This window comes from Pristiophorus japonicus, chromosome 2, assembly GCF_044704955.1.
Source record: "Pristiophorus japonicus isolate sPriJap1 chromosome 2, sPriJap1.hap1, whole genome shotgun sequence".
Taxonomy (NCBI): Eukaryota; Metazoa; Chordata; class Chondrichthyes; family Pristiophoridae; genus Pristiophorus; species Pristiophorus japonicus.
This window is the reverse complement of record NC_091978.1, coordinates 54,892,075-54,911,679: the sequence shown is the minus strand read 5'-3', so window position 1 is coordinate 54,911,679 and position 19,605 is coordinate 54,892,075. Positions and strand designations below refer to the sequence as shown.

General features: G+C 44.6%; 1 protein-coding gene across 4 annotated transcripts in view; it reads right to left on the bottom strand.

Annotated features, from left to right (window-relative positions):
- ctif (CBP80/20-dependent translation initiation factor) overlaps nt 1–19,605 on the bottom strand; it is a 300,050-nt gene that overhangs the window by 127,563 nt on the left and 152,882 nt on the right. For all 4 annotated transcript variants that reach the window (XM_070867474.1, XM_070867476.1, XM_070867477.1 and 1 more), the window contains one exon: nt 16,632–16,707. In XM_070867474.1, coding sequence (XP_070723575.1) covers nt 16,632–16,707 — 76 coding nt within the window. The remainder of the gene's footprint in view (nt 1–16,631; nt 16,708–19,605) is intronic.

The window sequence follows — 19,605 nt, the reverse complement described above, 5'->3', positions numbered from 1 at the left end:
AATGCCACAACCGGCGGATCTAATGTTAATCATGGAGGCTTTTGGGAGTGAAGGAACCCCTGTCATGGCTCAACAAGTTAAGACCTGGATCAGCCAGGACCCGATTTTAATCGGTGGTAAAGGGTTGTATTCTCAAAGGGGATTGGTCTGCCACACCTAAGCAAATGTGCGAGGTCAAACCGTACATTTGTCACAAGGACGAACTGTCTATTCAAGCAGATTGCATATTGTGGGGCAATCGTATTGTAATGCCCAAGGGAGAGAAAAGTTCATGCGTGAGTTACACAGCACACATCCTGGTATAGTGATGATGAAGGCCATCACCAGATCCCATGTATGGTGGCCAGAATTGATTCTGAGCTGGAAGCATGCGTGCATCAGTGCAACACCTGCATACAGCTCAGCAAAGCACCAGCAGAATCGCCGCTGAGTCTGTGGTCATGGCCATCCAAACCTTGGTCCAGGATCCATGTAGATCCCTTCCTGGGCAAGATGTTTTTAGTGGTGGTGGACGCTTATTCGAAGTGGAGAGAATGCATAATCATGTCATCGAGCACGTCCATGGCAACCATAGTGAATCTCAATGTCACGTTCGCGACACATGGTCTGCCTGACATAGTGGTGAGCGACAATGAGTCGTGCTTCTCCAGTCAGGAGTATGTGAAACTTAGTGGCATAAAACATGTAAGGTCAGCACCATTCAAGCCTGCGTCCAACGGGCAAGCTGAACGTGCAGTGCAAATTATCGAGCAAAGCATGAGGAGAGTAACCCAAGTGTCACTGCAGACTCGTTTGTCCTGCATACTGCTGAGTTACAGGACAAGACCCCACATACTCACAGGGGTCTCGTCTGCTGAACATATGAAGAAAAGAGGTCTTAAGACAATGCTATCTCTTGTACACCCAGATTTAAGTAATCATGTTGAATACAGAAGACAAGGGTACCACGATCGAACAACTGTGTCACGTGAGATTTCTGTTAATGATCCTGTATATGTGTTGAACTATGGTCAGGGTCCCAAATGGATTGCTGGTACGGTCATGGCCAAGGAAAGCAACAGAGCATGTGTTATTAAGCTCAAGAATGGGCAAACTTGCAGGAAACACATGGATCAGACAAAGCTGAGGCACACAGACGAACCAGAGCAGTCGGATGAAGAAACCGTCGACGACCAACCAACCTACCAGCAGTCATCAGTGAACCCAGAATTTCCATCACGGACCTGTTCAATAAAAATGGACTTGCAATTCCTGACATGGCCACTGCCACCCCCAACAAGTCAGTCATCCAGCCATCAGCCACAACAGACCCCGCACATTCACCAAAGATTGAAATCGAACTGAGATGGTCAACCCGGGAGCATAAAGCACCGGACCGTCGCAACCTGTGAAAGACTGTGATAAGATCTGAGAGAGGGGTATTGTCATATATGTACATTCTGTTTGTAGCCACCAGATGGTGTCATTGTTGGAGGCCACTGAGCAACACGCACATGGTGCTGCTCAGGTATAAAACGTCAGCCATTTTGAAAGCCAGGCACTTTGGGCCTAAATAAAGCAGAGCCAAGGTTGTACCTTGCATTAAGTTAAACAGTACTCAGTTTAAACCTTTATTGCATACATAATAGATAAGAGTGGACGTGAAGGACCTGTTTCCCTTGGCAGAGCGGTCAACAACCAGGGGTCATAGATTTAAAGTAATTGGAGGGCGATTTAGAGGAGATATGAGGGAAAATGTCTTCATCCAGAGGGTAGTGGGTGTCTGGAATTCACTGCCTGAAAGGGTGGTAGAGGCAGAAACCACCCTCACCACATTTAAAAAATACTTGGCTGTAATGGGCCAAAATGGCCTCCTTCCATGCTGTAAATTTCTATGATTCTATGATCAAGGGAATCAAGGGATATGGGGATAGTGCAGGAAAATGGAGTTGAGGTGGAAGATTGGCCGCGATCTTACTGAATGGCGGTGCAGGCTCGAGCGCCCGAATGGCCTACTGCTGGTCCTATTTTTTATCGATCAGGTGGTCTGCTTTGTCATGGATGGTGTCGAGCTTCTTGCCACCCAAGGGAGGCCAGTAGAATGAAGGATGGGAGTGTCAGAAGTGGCTCAGGGGGTAGCTCTTTCATACCAGAGTCAGAAGGTTGTGGATTCAAGCCCCACTCCAGAGACATGAGCACAAAAATCTACGCTGCCACTCCAGTACAGTACTGAGGGAGCACTGCACTGTCAGAGGTGCCGCCTTTCAGATGAAATGTTAAACCTAGGCTCTGTCCGCTCTCTCAGGTGGATGCAAAAGATCCCACAGCATTATTTCAAAGGAGGGCAGGGGAGTTATCCGCTGTGTCTATTGGATCTTGCTGTATGCAAATTAGCTGCCGTGTTTCCTACATTACAACAGTGACTACATTTCAAAACGTATTTCATTGGCTGTGGAGCGCTTTGGGATGTCCGGTAGTCATGAGCGGCGCTATAGAAATACACGTCTTTCTTGATACAGGTATAATGTGCCAAACCCAGAAACCTCGGGACCGAGGCCATTCCGGGTTTTTCTGGATTTCGGAGCATTACATCCGACGGCCCGAATCCGGAAACCCTTGGGCCGAGTTTCGTGTATTTCCGGATTTCGGAGCATTACATCAGACAGCACGAATCCGGCAATCTCGGGGCTGGGCCGGGCTGCGTATTTTTTTTAATTCCTGCTTGGAAAAAGGTACGTACAGCTTAAAAGTCCGCTTTTTGGGAAATATTTCCAGATCCTGGACAAAGACTCCTGCGATCTGCACAATGTCTGGTTTTTGGACAATTCCTGTTTTTAAAACTCCGGATGTCAGACGTTCTACTTGTATAACTAAACATCACATTTACATTTTTTTTTAAATCTCCCGATATATTTTCAAAATCATTGAACACCCCTGTAGTTGAACTCTGGCTCCAGAGGGGGCTTTCACACCTGTATCGTGTAGCTGGTCCCCTTCTGCAGGCACCTAGCTCGGAGAAATGAAACATTTTTTCAACTGCTTTTCTGACAGTGAAACTGGTTTTTAACCCCTTGTGTACTATGACAGGATTAAAGGAGTCAAGACAATGCTAATAATAATTCTTTTGTCATAATGAGGTTTGAGCAATCAGTGGGATAAGTTAAATGATAACATATAAACTACTCATAATTATCCATAATTGCAGCTTTATATTTCTTAACAGCTTGCAGTAATAATTAATGCTGTTGCGAAAATCTAGAATATCTGTTAATGAGGAAGAGGTGAAGGCCTTTAAAATAATGAAGGGAGCTTGTTTGATAGGGTGTATGTAGCCTCACCAAGAAACGAGCGCTCTGCACGGGACGGAAGGACGGAACATCATGAAGAGCTGAGCCTTGCTTTTCCATCCCAATACGGACCGCAACTCACACTGGGAATCAAATACTGCATCGACGGTACAGAACCAGGAGCCATGTCATACGGGAAGAAGCTGCAAGCAAGTCCACGGGCAAATCGGGGTGAGCATAGTCCACACACCTACACATTCTTAAGACCACATGGCTGTGTGAAGGGGCGTTGTATATCCAGCGAAGAGTGATGTCATCAAGGTCCAGGTTGGTGATTGGAGCGTGGTCAGTTACAGCAGGAGCGGCGAGAGACTGTAGAGCGATGTGATCGGGGCCCAGGAGAGGAGTGAGTTCGGGGCCAGGGACCCAGGGCAGCCCACACTGCAATATGTGTGCGCACTAGGTCCATGCAGCAAAGCAGGTCTCCAGTCGTCTTGGATAACCCTTGCCATTGGACCAAGACCTAGCTCTGTCAAGCCCGTGTGGTGGCTGGTGTGCAACGGCCACCACACATTAAAAAAATCCACGCACAGGCATCTTCCACCCTTCAGGATTAGTTCGGGATCTGGAATATTAGGTCCTTCATTGAAACACCTATGAACTCATCCCTTTTTGGCGTGGTAGCAAGTCATCCTCATTTCGAGGGACCGCCTATGATGATGATGATGATGATGATAGCAAAGCTATTTCCACTTGTGAGGGAATCTAAAACTAGGGATCATAAATATAAGATAGTCACTAATAAATCCAATAAGTAATTCAGGAGAAACTTCTTTACTCAGAGTGATTCAAATGTGGAACTTGCTACCACAGGGCACAGCTGAGGTGAATATAACATTGATGCATTTAAGGGGAAGCTAGTAAAGTACATGAGGGAGACATGAATAGAAGATTATGATAGGGTGAGATGAAGTAAGGTGGGTAGAGGCTCGTGTGGACCATAAAGTCAAGGCTGAGATACATTTTTGGAGTCTAGGGGAATCAAGGGATATGAAGACCGGGCGGGAAAGTGGAGTTGAGGTCGATGATCAGCCATGATCTTATTGAATGGTGGAGCAGGCTCAAGGGGCCATATGGCCTACTCCTGCTCCTATTTCTTATGTTCTTATAAACACTGGCATAGACCAGTTGAGCCGAATGGCCTGTTTCTGTGCTGAAAGTTCTACGTAATAGTAATGTAATGATATTGGGAAATGTACATGAAGGTGGATGTTATGCAGGATACGATAATAGAGGTAAGAGGATTAAACATGGCGTGCATGTGCATGTAGATCAGAATTAAGCATAAACCATAACAGTTAATCCTCATTCATTTCTTTGTGTCCAAAGATAAAAAGTGGGTGTACTCCCTATACCACCCATACACCCTGCGGTCAGTCTTGTTTCCAAGTTACATCAACTAATTTTGATCTACAGCTCAAACTCCCCTTAACTTAGCATCAACTGGAAATTTCACTCCGAGACCGCCAGGATGATTGGTGTTTGAAATGGAGAGGCTGTCAGCTTGGTGCAGTCATGTGGGGGCTTTTGTGAGGTTGGGACAGCTTAGAAGTTTCACCTGATCTGGGACTGCTGATGACGACTCTGGTTGTTGGGACGTAGAAAAGGATTCCATTTCCCACCGTGAAAATCCCTCGCCTTGATGGACAATTTAAAACAAAACATTACTGGGAACTGCATGTGCGTGCAAGTTGGGTGAGAACAAGCTTGAGCTTGGTTGTCGTGCCTCACTCCCCACTCCACCACCCCCACCCCCACCCCCCCAACCCAGTTAAATAGTCAGTGATTTTCCCCGCTGTAATATATGCACCTGTGGGAGCGGCTTAGCCAGTCACGTGATGTTCACAAGACTCAATAAAACTCCAGCCAGTTGGGTTCAGAGGATCCACAATGAGGCAGGTGGTTGTGAGCCTGGTGGGTGAACTGGTAATGTGTAGTGTGGTTGTTAAACCTTTTGCTAATAAACCAACTAGTCCTTAATAACAATGTGTTGCTATGAATTCTTCAGCAAAGAAACCTTGAAGCAAATAAATTACACCTGGCAATTTTCCAGTGGGAGGGTTGAGGTGGAAAGCAACTGGGGGATGTGCACCACTGCTAACTTCCACTGGCCAGTCCAACAGGCAACCCTGTTTGTGGGCGGACACGTGATCAATATGTGCAAATAGAGGGAAACATGGACGTTGTTCTGTTTTCCACCATTTGCACTGTAGGTATCCTTCATGCAGAGGCTGTCTGATAACAAAAGAACATAAGAAATAGGAACAGGAATAGGCCATACAGCCCCTCGAGCCTGCTCCGCCATTTAATACGATCATGGCTGATCCGATCATGGACTCAGGTCCACTTCCCTGCCTGCTCCTCATAACCCTTTATTCCCTTATCGCTTAAGAAACTGTCTATCTGTCTTAAATTTATTCAATGTCCCAGCTTCCACAGGTCTCTGAGGCAGTGAATTCCACAAATTTACAACCATCTGAGAAGAAATTCCACCTCATTTCAGTTTTAAATGGGCAGCCCCTTATTCTATTATGCCCCCTAGTTCTAGTCTCCACATCAGTGGAAATATCCTCTCTGCATCCATCTTGTCAAGTCCCCTCATAATCTTATACGTTTCGATAAGATCACCTCTCATTCTTCTGAATTCCAATGAGTAGAGGCCCAACCTGCTCAACCTTTCCTCATAAGTCAACCCCCTCATCTCCGGAATCAACCTAGTGAACCTTCTCTGAACAGCCTCCAAAGCAAGTATATCCTTTCGTAAATATGGAAACCAAAACTGCACGCAGTATTCCAGGTGTGGCCTCACCAATACCCTGTATAACTGTAGCAAGACGTCCCTGCTTTTATATTCCATCTCCTTTGCAATAAAGGCCAAGATTCCATTGGCCTTCCTGATCACTTGATGTACCTGCATACTATCCTTTTGTGTTTCATGCACAAGTACCCCCAGGTCCTGCTGTACTGCGGCACTTTGCAATCTTTCTCCATTTAAATCATCATAGACAGTCCCTCGAAGTGAGGATGACTTGCTTCCACGCCAAAAAGGGATGAGTTCACAGGTGTTTCAACGAAGGACCAAATACTCCAGATCCCAAACTACATCTTGAAGGGTGGAAGATGCCTGTGCGTGGATTTTTTTTAACATGGTGGTGACCGTTGCACACCAGCCACCACACGGGCTTGACAGAGCTGGGTCTTGGTCCAGTAGCAAGGATTAACCAAGACGACTGGAGACCAGCTCTGCTGCACGGACCGAGCACGCACATATCGCAGTGTGGGCTGGCCCGTGCTGCCCCTGGGCCCTCGCCTCTCCTGGGCACCAAAACTCACGCCTCTCCTGAGCCCCGGTCACTTCCCTCGACGAAATCTTGCCGCTCCTTCACCCCTCCTGCTGTGCCTGCACACACTGCAATCAGCGACCTGGCTTCGCAGCCGTTGCTCTTCTGCAGCAGCACGCGCTGCTCCCTCCAATGCCCCGGCCTGCTGATGGTTTTGCAGGCTGGGACCACGCCGATTTACGGTCCGGGCCGCCAAGTAAAGCTCCCTCTACACTGTCCCATCAAACACTCCCCCATTTAAATAATAACTTGCTCTTTGATTTTTTTCTGCCAAAGTGCATGACCTCACACTTTCCAACATTATACTCCATCTGCCAAGTTTTTGCCCACTCACTTAGCCTGTCTATGTCCTTTTGCAGATTTTGTGTGTCCTCCTCACACATTGCTTTTCCTCCCATCTTTGTATCATCAATAAACTTGGCTACGTTACACTCAGTCCCTTCATCCAAGTCGTTAATATAGATTGTAAATAGTTGGGGTCCCAGCACTGATCCCTGCGGCACCCCACTAGTTACTGGTTGCCAACCAGCGGATTAACCATTTATCCCGACTCTCTGTTCTCTGTTAGTTAGCCAATCCTCCATCCATGCTAATATATTACCCCCAACCCCATGAACCTTTATCTTGTGCAGTAACCTTTTATGTGGCAAATGCCTTCTGGAAGTCCAAATACACCACATCCACTGGTTCCCCTTTATCCACCCTGTTCGTTGCATCCTCAAAGAATTCCAGCAAATTTGGCAAACATGACTTCTCCTTCATAAAACCATGCTGACTCTGTCTGACCGAATTTTGCTTTTCCAAATGTCCTGCTACTGCTTCTTTAATAATGGACTCCAACATCATCCCAACCACAGATGTTAGGCTAACTGGTCTATAGTTTCCTGCTTTTTGTCTGCCTCCTTTTTTAAATAGGGGCATTACATTTGCAGTTTTCCAATCTACTGGGACCTCCCCAGAATCCAGGGAATTTTGGTAAATTATAACCAATGTATCCACAATCCCTGCCACTACTTCTCTTAAGACCCTAGGATGCAAGCCACCAGGTCCAGGGGATTTATCTGCCATTATCTTACTGAGTATTAGCTCCTTAGTGATTGTGATTGTGTTAAGTTCCTCCCCCTATATAGCCCCTTGACCAAGTTCTGGTGTTGAGCATTCAAGAGATTGGTTGAGGGGAATGTGGGGCAGACATCAAAGAGGGACCTATTCAAGCATCCTTAGAGCATTGGCATGTACTGACAGGCTACATCAGTTTCAACGAAAATTTTAAAGGTGTAAAGGAAACTTTAAGTTAGGCAGCTTGCTTAAATGAGCAACAACGTGGCAAATGGAATACAATTATGGAGAAATGTGAATTTATCCATTTTGGCAGGAAAAATAGAAAAGCAGAGTATTTTTAAAATCGTGAGAGATTGGGAAATGTTGGTGTTCAGAGGGACCTGGGTGTCCTTGTACACGAATCATTAAAAGTTAACATGCAGGTACAACAAGCAATGAAGAAAACAAATGGTATGTTGACCCTTATTACAAAAGGATTAGAGTATAGGAGTACTGCAATTATATCGGGCCCTGGTGAGACCACACCTGTACAGTTTTGGTCTCCTTACCCAAGGAAGGTTATAGTTGCCATAGAGGGAGTGCAATGAAGGTTCACCAGACTGATTCCTGGGATGGGGTGATTATCCTATGAGGAGAGATTGAGTAGACTAGGCCTATATTCGCTAGAGTTTAGAAGAATGAGAGGTGATCTCATTTAAACATTCAACATTCTTAGTGTTTGACAGGGTAGATGTAGGGAGGATGTTTCCTCTGGCTGCGGAGTCTAGAACCAGGGGTCACAGTCTCAGAATAAGGGGTCGGCCATTTGGGACTGAGATGAGGAGAAACTTCTTCACTTAGAGGGCGGTGAATCTTTGGAATTCTCTACCCCAGAGGGCTGTGGAGGCTCAGTCTTTGAGTATATTCAAAACAGAGATCAATAGATTTTTTGGATATTCAGGGAATCAAGGGATATGGGGACAATGCAGGAAAGTGGAGTTGAGATAGATCAGCCATGATCTTATTGAATGGCAGAGTAGGCTCGAGGGGCCGAATGGCCTCCTCCTGCTCCTAATGGTTATGTTCTTGCTGGGCACGCGCGATGCCAGGGAGCCTGCCTCTTCCACGTTAAATGACCCTGGGCGTCTCCATGAAGGGCGCAAATCCGTCCCGCTGAAGGTGCACCTCAAGAAAAGGGGGCGGGTAGAAATTCCCTAGTCCCATCTGTGAAACGGGATTACTGGGACATTGAATGGCAGCCGGTGTACATGGTATTGTACCCTAGGCTGAGTTAGCACCTTCAAGACAGGAGGGGAGGAAACTGGAACAGGAGAAAGGGAAACCAACCAAAAATTCACCTGTCTCTACTGCTTTTCTTTAAAATCAGTAAAAGCACAGGAATACCCCATCAGATAGACAGCCTCATTCTTAGCAACACAATTGCTGTAGTCACCATATAACAAATACCTTGATGATAGTCATTTTAAAGAAAGAAAGACAGGCTTGCATTTATATAGCGCCTTTTTCGACCACCGGACATCCAAAAGCACTTTAAAGCCAATTAAGTTTTTTTTATTGAGGTGTAATCACTGTTGTAATGTAGGAAAGTTAAAGGTCACCGTAAATCTTAGTTGACAGTATGAGAAAGAAAACAAAGTCCAAACCATCAACCCGAACGGAAATGCCAAAAAGTAGCACCTGTGACTACCGGGCCTGACCCAGCCCGAGGAACATCCTATGCTGTGTTATTTTAAAAACAAAGTGTCCTGGGATGGGGCAGGTGATTGAAAAGGATTTCAAACAGGAGGACGGGTTGGTGACGTTCATTAATTGGTCAATTATTCAAGAATATCAAGTTTGCACCGAATCCAAGTCATTTTTCGACTAGATCTCAAAAACTATGGAACTCCTTATTTATCTCAATCTTCCATTCGTCTTACAATCTGCAGGTACTTAAAACTTCAGTTTGGCAGAACGTAATTACTGCTTTAAAAAAATAAAACACCTTATTTTCTCTCCGACTCTTTTTAGCTTTGGTGGTGTCTTGCATTATGGATCTTGGTCCTTCACCCAGATTTATCAATATAAAAAATATCCTCAATATTATAGTCTGTGTATGGAGCACAACCGGGTGAGGTAAACATCGGCCGAGTACAAGAAATGAACTTGTACTCGAGATCAGTGTATTCACAGATCTGATGTTTAGCCAATTCCTCCGCGACATCAATTTTTTTTTTAAATCGATAAAGTCAGAACATTTTTTATTTATTTTTTTCTCCTGTCTTTGCTCTTCAGGTCTTGAACTCTCAACCATCAGACTCAGCCGGGAGTGGGCTAATCTGAGCCAAGGTATCACATCATCAACGGTACAAAGTTGTGTGAAAGAGGCAGGACATTCAGCTCCTCACATCCCCTCCGCACAAAGGGAGAATGAGTACAGCCCTTACAAAAGTGCATTGTCTATAGTTAGAAGTGATATTCACAGCACAATATCGCCACCTGCTGGCAAACATAGGTCTGCACCAAAAGCAAAGTCACGACTGCCAACTAAACAAATTGCAGCCTGGTGCTGGGGGAAACAGTGAGATGGGTGTAATGCAAGTTTTCTCACTCTGCTTGCTATACAGCCCTACGTGAATTGAATTTCAACGCAGAGCTCAAAGCGAGTATCTTTCCACACAGCACAAAATATGTCCTTAATTGGCAATCTCATTCCGAGAGTTCCCACGATGGCTGCTGTGATCAGTGGCATTAGGAATGGAAATGGCACATTGCTACAGTGAGAGCTGTTCTTCATAGGTTGTAGGCAAGGAAGACTGGTGGGCAAAGTGAGTATTACTCTGCCTCTATCCTATGCTGTTGCTGCCCTGTCACCATTTTAAATAAATCTGTTGATCATCATCATCATCATAGGCAGTCCCTTATAATCGAGGAAGACTTGCTTCCACTCTTAACATGAGTTCTTAGGTTGATCAGAATAGTGTCAAATGTGGCTCTGATGAAGGCAAACAAAGAACATTAAAGCATGAAGTAAGAAAGGGTTTTCACTCGTCAAATGCCTTCCTGCCACAAGGTAGGTACAATCTGCATTTTCTTGGACTGCATAGGAACTGCTCGACGTAAAAACACCAAGGTCCATCTAGTTCGCCTTCTACCATCCTGGCACGATGCAACTTTAATGGACCTTGACATCAAGGCAGCGTTTGACCGAGTGTGGCATCAAGGAGCCCTAGTAAATCTGAAGTCAATGAGAATCAGGGGGAAAACTCTCCACTGGCTGGAGCCATACCTAGCACAAAGGAAGATAGTTGTGGTGGTTGGAGGTCAATCATCACAGTCCAGGACATCGCTGCAGGAGTTCCTCAGGGCAGTGTCCTAGGCCCAACCATCTTCAGTTGCTTCATCAATGACCTTCCCTCCATCATAAGGTCAGAAGTGGGGATGTTCACTGATGACTGCCCAGTGTTCAGTTCCATTCACAACTGCTCAGATAATGGAGCAGTCCATGCTCGCATGCAGCACGACCTGGTCTGATCAGGCTGGAGCTGACAAGTGGCAAGTAACATTCGCGCCACACAAGTGCCAGGCAATGACTATCTCCAACAAGTGAGAGTCTAACCACCGCCCCATGACATTCAACGGCATTACCATCGCCGAATCCCCCATCAACATCATCCTGGGGTCACCATTGACCAGAAACTTAACTGGACCAGCCACATAAATACTGTAGCAACAAGAGCAGGTCAGAGGCTGGGTATTCTGTGTCGAGTGTCTCACCTCCTGACTCCCCATAAGCCTTTCCAGGCAGCAAGCACATGGGAACACCACCACCTCCAAGTTCCCCTCCAAGTCACACACCATCCTGATTTGGAAGTATATCGCTGTTCCTTCATTGTCACTGGGTCAAAATCCTGGAACTCCCTCCCTAACAGCACTGTGGGAGTACCTTCACCACACGGACTGCAGTGGTTCAAGAACACGGCTCATCACCACCACCTTCTCAAGGGAGATTAGGGATGGGCAATAAATGCTGGCTTTGCCAGCGATGCCCACATCCCATGAATGAATTTAAAAAATGAAGTTGTTGTCTAAACATAGTAATCATTCGCCATCAATGAGTCTACTACAGACCCAGACATGAGGCGAGGAAAACCCCTGTGGTAAATCAGAGAAGGCACCTGATCAGTACTTGGTGTATATTCTTGGCATGGGATTTTAAGTTTCCAGAGTAACTATCATATTTGACACAGCAATTGACTTGCAAATCTCAATTCGTTGCAGATATTCACCCATGTCATTTTTAAAGATACCAATCAACACAACATTCTTTAGTTGCTTTAGCTGCGAGTACAGTGTTGGAAAAAAACTCTCGGATAATCTCAGTCTTGAATCAGACTTTCTTTTTGTGCTCATTAAGGTGTGGATGTTAGCATTGAGGAATGGAACGTTTCCCACTTCATGCACCCAATATCAGCATCCAGGGGAGGTAGAGCATAGCTTTATCCAGCTACAGGGTAAAGCACCCTCTCTTCTGCTCCCCTACTGCACCAGTCTATACCCCACCCACTTAAATCATACAGGTTGGTGCTATCAACACTTTTGTAACACGAGCTGAGCTCCGCTAGTATCGCTTACAAAATAAAAGTAAAACAAATTTTGTGACCATCTTCTTCATATTGCACAGGTCTGTGGTCATTACTGCTGCTTGTCCCACTCTTTGTTACTTCACTTTGATCTTTTCCCTCCTTCGTCGCCTCTTGTGTTGGTTTGTTGTGAAGTTTCACATTATCCAAGTGTAACGTTGTAGCAATAGCCTCTCGGTCTCTCCTCCTGGACCTTCCATGCATTTTGTTTGACATGTACAGCATACATGGCAGGTACTGGAGGTTGAGCTAGATTGCACACGTGCGACTGTCCCGAATTTGAAAAGTGGAGTACAAAAACCTACATTTAAATGTTGCAGGAATGCAGCGCAATGGGGAAAAGAATAAAACATGACTTCAGTTATGTGGAGAGGCTGGAGAAGCTGAGGTTGTTCTCCTTAGAGCAGAGAAGGTGAATAGATGATTTGATGGAGGTATTCAAAATCAGGAATGGTTTTGATAGAGTAAATAAGAAACTGTTGCCAGTGACAGAAGGGTCAGTAACCAGAGATTACAGAGTGAAGGGTCAACAACCAGAGATTACAGAGTGAAGGGTCAACAACCAGAGATTACAGAGTGAAGGAAGGGTCAACAACCAAAGGACACAGAGTGAAGGGTCAGTAACCAGAGATTACAGAGTGAAGGGTCAGTAACCAGAGGACACAGAGTGAAGGGTCAGTAACCAGAGATTACAGAGTGAAGGGTCAGTAACCAGAGGACACAGAGTGAAGGGTCAGTAACCAGAGATTACAGAGTGAAGGGTCAGTAACCAGAGGACACAGAGTGAAGGGTCAGTAACCAGAGGACACAGAGTGAAGGGTCAGTAACCAGAGGACACAGATTGAAGGGTCAGTAACCAGAGGACACAGAGTGAAGGGTCAGTAACCAGAGGACACAGAGTGAAGGGTCAGTAACCAGAGGACACAGAGTGAAGGGTCAGTAACCAGAGGACACAGATTGAAGGGTCAGTAACCAGAGGACACAGAGTGAAGGGTCAGTAACCAGAGGACACAGATTGAAGGTGGCAAAAGAACCAGAGGCAACATGAGGACATTTTACACAGCGATTTGTTGTGATCAGGAATGTAAAGCCTGAAAGGGCGGTGGAAGCAGATTCAATAATAACATTCAAAAGAAAATTGGACAAATATGCGAAGGAAAAAAAATACAGGGCAATGGGGAAGGAGCAGGAACTGGGACTAATTGGGAATTGACTCCTCCTGTGCTGTATCATTCTATGATTCCAAGAGTAGCAAAAGAAAATCTAGGGCTCAGAAAGATCACACATACATGGAAAATGTGACCCCCCCAGCTCACATCTGTGCAACTGGGGAAGAAATTCAGCCGTGGAGAAAGAGAAAATATATGAGGCCCAGGTGCAGGTTAGCCTCTGAAACAAGTAGTTGCATAGGAATGTGAATCAGCATAAATGGAACTAAACGGGCTAGTTTAATGCTTTCAGGGAGAAGTGGTGAAAACCAAGTTCAGTAAATACAGTGGAAGGTGCTCTTGGATTAAGCAGCCAGCTGCTGACTGCAGTTGGGTTTACAATTACAAAAGGTGCATGGTATTCACCGCCACATGTCCTTAATTGAGCAGCAAGTGGTTACTTACAGCATAAGCACTACACTGCAGACAGAAACATTCTCTATTTGAGTCGCCTAGTTTAATCCTCTCCTCTTGCTCACTCTCCATATTAGTTAATATTCCAGCAATTATCCAATTCCCTCTTAAGAGTTTATGGATTCTGCTTCAACAATGGTTCGATGGCAGCTAGTGTTACATTCTAACCAGCTTCTGCATAAAGAATTTTTCCTAATCTCTGCTTCACTTCTTTGTGATTATCTAAAATTTGTGCTGTCTCATCCCCATCTTAACCAATTGAAACAATCAGTATTTATAATTTTGAAGACCTCCACTTGGTCACTACTTTCTTTTCTATTGAAAAAGACACAACTTCTCCAGTTTCGTTTCACAACTGTACCCCTCCTCATCTCTGGTAACAGCCTAGTGAATTTACACGGAAACTTCTCCATTGCTTTAATATCTTTATAATGGGATACCCAAAGCTCCACACTCTGACCTGGATTTTGCATCAAGAATAACAGCGAGGCTAACGGTGCTCACCGTTATTATGGAGTAAATCGGACAGCAACTTAGAGTTCGCACACGCGCAGTTAAACAAGGAAATCAGGAAGTTGCTGCTCGAGTTACCCTGCTCCTGTGCTACACCGGTACCTTGTCAAGAGACTCGGCATCGAAATCCATGCAAGGGCGTGAAGTTGCTGTACTTACCCACTAAATAGGGCTGGTGCATTCAGGTATAAGTAAATTTTTAACGGCAGTCTTAATTACTGCCAAACAACCCCTCCGGTACTGAAAATTATATTTTACAAGTGTAGAGTCATATTTTCAGAATTTAATTATTGTTCAAGGTATAAAAAAATTAAAACAAGTTTTTCAAACTTTTTCTTTCTTTCTGTCTCCTCTCTCTCATAATCCCATCTTTCTTTCCCTCACTTTATTTTGCATTCTGTACATGATTTTACATTGAATTAAGTCTTTTAAATTATACTTCCTGGTTTAGACTCTGCGTGGCTCAGTGAAGATTCTTTAATCTGATTGGTCGAAGAGCCACGCTGTTGCTTTCCTTGTTCACACACGCCACAGATTCCCTGTAGAGGGTGCTGTGCTGAATCAGACATTTGATAACAGCCACTCAAAAGCCCAGAAAGGTCTGTGGACAGCTGTAAGTGTAGCAAAGGGCGAGCTTGCCACTGACTGCATCTTGAATAGCCTGGACCTGTCTATTTGCATGGTCACCTTTAATGACTTGCAACTCCAAACCAAGTTCCCTCTCCTGTTCTAATCCATTAAAAGCCCACTCACCACATTTTTCCATTTAAAGACATTTCTAACTTTTCTTTCAGCCCTCCAACAATCTCGCTATCCATGTGGCACATTCCCTTTAGTTCGATGTGCCATTTTCTTGGCTGTAAATCTCTTGTGGTACCTTAGCAAATGATTTTTGAAAATCCATATATTTTTCTTATCTATCCTCTCTGGTATTTCTCCAAAGAATTCTATAAAGCTGGTCAAGCACGCCCTGCCTTTTAGAGATCTGTGCTGACTGGCCCTGGTTAATTTGTGTTCTTCCAAGTGCCAAGTAATTTTATCCCACATTATAGACTCGAGTAGATTACCAACAAATGAGTCCACTCTCCTTTGGGCAAGAACAGAAGTTCCTGATGCAATTTATCATCTGTCCGCAGATATCTGAACACTTCACCATATGTTCAACTGTACGATCAATTTTATAAAATCCTCCTTCTGAATATTCTAAATTTCAGTTCTCTTTTAATTTCTTTTCATATAAATAAGAATTTAGTCAAATTTTACTCTGCTACAAATGCTAAAATTAATAAAAGCCAGTACAGAAAGTACTGCTCTCAATGGGCTGTAATGCCAGACAGGATCACTAGATGGCAGACCAGGCCATAAAGCCAAAAGCTCCCCAACACGTCATCATTGCACAACATTGCTGAAAAGTAACTGCAGTGCTTAGGATTCCTCCTGAAGCCTTAGGCGGGCCATTTTATGAGGACTCAAACCAGATGCATAACGCCATAAAATTATGAGGGGCCTGGATAGAGTGGATAGGAAGGACCTGTTTCCTGTGGCAGAGGAGTCAACAACCAGGGGGCATAGATTTAAAATAATTGGGAGGAGGTTTAGAGGAGATATGAGGGGAAATTTCTTCACCCAGAGGGAGGTGGGGGTTTGGAACTCACTGCCTGAAAGGGTGGTAGAGGCAGAAACCTGCACCACATTTGAAAGATACTTAAAGTGCCGTAACCTACAGGGCTACGGACCAAGAATTGGAAAGTGGGATTAGGCTGGATAGCTCTTTGTCGGCCGGCACGGACACAATGGGCCGAAATGGCCTCCTTCCGTGCTGTAAATTTCTATGATTCTATGAATGGTACCTTCCCTCTCAAAAGCTGCAGAATGATTTTCAGCCTGGTTATCTCAACATTCAAACCCACGCCCTAGAATTGAAGGGACAGTGAGCCCCAGTGAACTATAAACCATCAGAACTATTTACAACTTTGGAGGGGTGGGGGTGTGGGGGGGGGGGGGGGGGGGAAGAATTGTTGCCTTGTTCTACAACCCCACCCACCCAGTATTCCATATAACTTTGCCGCTCGAAGCACGAAGGCCTGACTTGACACCCAATGTGGCGAATGCCAAGAGGTTTGCAGCGTGGGGTTTAGGCCTTACCTGCCGCACAGGAAGCACTTTGTCCAGGTCATTCAAGGTAATGTTTCCATCCTCTTCAAACTTCCCCTTCACCGTCCTACACAAATAACAACAGGAGCAGCAGCATTAGGCCAGGGCCTTTTCAATCCTTTCAGGTACAAAGCAAAGGCTGCTGTTGCAAGACGAAGGCAGAGCATTTCTGACGAGTAGGACTCAGTACGCAGCTTGTGCCCAACGGTGCCCACAACCGCCCCCTCAAACATTGACAGTAAATAAGCCTGTCCACAGAATGCACCTTCCTCCCATCAAAAATACCATTTGCATGGTTTCAGAATATTTTTATTTATCTTTCCAATCCTCTCGAGTTTTGAAATTGAATTTCTCCACCCACTCCATGCGCTGTAGAATTTCCCCAACCTGCTCAGTTCCCTGTGCTGCACTGTGATCAGGGGACCAACATGATGCCCCACGAAGTGGAAACTTCAGTTGTCCCTTACCCCTCCCGCGTGACTCCCAGCTCCCTGCAGAAGCCTTGGAACAGGTTTTGTCCTGCCAAATGGGCCACAGAAGGCACATAAACTGGGAACACCAGAGGGACACTCATTTAATAATGTTCTTCTAAGAACATAAGAAATAGGGGCAGGAGTAGGCCATTTGGCCCCTCGAGCCTGCTCCGCCATTTAATATGATGGCTGATCTGATCATGGACTCAGCTCCACCTCCCTGCCCGCTCCCCATAACCCTTTACTCCCTTTACTCCCTTATTGCTCAAAAATCTGTCTATCTCCACCTTAAATATATTCAATGACCCATCCTCCACAGCTCTCTGGAGCAGAGAATTCCACAGATTTAAAACCCTCAGAAGAAATGTCGCCTCATCTCAGTTTTAAATGGGTGGCCCCTTATTCTGAGACTATGTCCCCTAGTTTTAGTTTCCCCTATGAATGGAAATATCCTCTCTGCATCCACCTTGTCGAGCCCCCTCATTATCTTATATGTTTCAATAAGATCATTCTTCTGAACTCCAATGAGTATAGGCCCAACCTATCTTCATAAGTCAACCACCTATTCTTTGGACTCAACCTTGTGAACCTTCTCTGAACAGCCTCCAATGCAAGTATAGCCTTCCTTAAATACAGAGACCAAAACTGTACACAGTACTCTAGGTGTGGCCTCACTAATACCCTGTGCAGTTATAGCAGGACTGCTCTGCTTTTATACTCTATCCCTCTTGCAATAAAGGCCAACATTCCATTTTCCTTCCCGATTACTTGCTGTACCTGCAGACTAACTTTGTGTGTTTCATGCACAAGGACCCACAGGTCCCTCTGTGCTACAATACTTTGAAATTTTTCTCCATTTAAATTGTAATTTGCTGTTCCATTTTTTCTGCCAAACTGGATAACCTCATATTTTGTTACATTATACTCCATCTGGCAATTTTTTGCCCACTCACTTAGCCTGTCTATATCCCTTTGCAGATTTTTTGTGTCCTCCTCACAATTTGCTTTCACACCCATCTTTGTATCATCAGTAAACTTGGCTACATTACACTCGGTCCCTTCATCCAAGTAATTAATATAGATTGTTAATAGTTGAGGCCCCAGCACCGATCCCTGCGGCACCCCACTAGTCACTGTTTGCCAACCGGAAAATGACCCAGTTATCCCGACTCTCTGTTTTCTGTTAGTTAGCCAATCCTCTATCCATGCTAATATAATAGCTCCAACCACGTGAACTTTTATCTTGTGCAATAACCTTTTATGTGGCACCTTCTGAAATGCCTTCTGGAAATCCAAAAACACCACATCCACTGGTTCCCCCTTATCCACCCTGCTCGTTACATCCTCAAAGAAATCCAGCAAATTTGTCAAACATGATTTCCCTTTCATAAAACCATGCTGACTCTGCTTGATTGAATCATGCTTCTCCAAATGTCCCACTATTGCTTCCTTAATAATGGGCTCTAGCATTTTCCCAATGACAGATGTTAGGCTAACTGGTCTATAGTTTCCTGCTTTTTGTCTGCCTCCTTTTTTAAAATAGGGGCGTTACATTTGCGGTTTTCCAATCCGCTAGGATCGCCCCAGAATCCAAGGAATTTTGGTAGATTACAATGAATGCATCCACTATCTCTGCAGCCACTTCTTTTAAGACCCTAGCCATCTAGTCCAGGGGACTTGTCCACCTTTAGTCCCATTATTTTACGAAATACTACTTCTTTAGTGATCGTGATTGTATTAAGTTCCTCCCTCCCTATAGCCCCTTGATTATCCACTATTGGGATGTTTTTAGTGTCTTCTACCGTGAAGACCGATACAAAATATTTGTTCAACGTCTCTGCCATTTCCCTGTTCTCTATTATTAATTCTCTAGTCTCATCCTCTAGGGTACCAACATTTATTTTAGCCACTCTTTTCCTTTTTATGTACCTTGAGAAATTCTTACTATCTGTTTTTATATTTTGTGCTAGTTTACTTTCATAATCTATCTTCCCTCTCGATCATTTTTTTTTAGTCGTTCTTTGCTGGCTTTTAAAAATTCCCAATCCTCTGGCCTCCCACTAATCTTGGCCCTATTGTATGCCCTTGTTTTCAATTTGATACCATCCCTTATTTCCTTAGTTAGCCACGGATGGTTATCCCTTCTCTTAGTCTTTCCTTCTCATTGGGATATATTTTTTTGTTGCGAGTTATGAAATATATCTCCTTAAATGTCTGCCACTGCTCATCAACCGTCCCACACTTTAATCTATTTTCCCAGTCCACTTTAGCCAACTCTGCCTTCATGTCTTTGTAGCCTCCTTTATTTAAGATTAGGACACTGGTTTGAGAACCACCTTTCTTACCCTCCAACTGAATTTGAAATTCAACCATGTTATGGTCACTCATTCCTAGAGGATCCTTTACTAAGAGATCATTTATTAATCCTGTCTCATTACACAGTACCAGATCTAAGATAGCCTGCTCCCTGGTTGGTTCTGCAACATACTGTT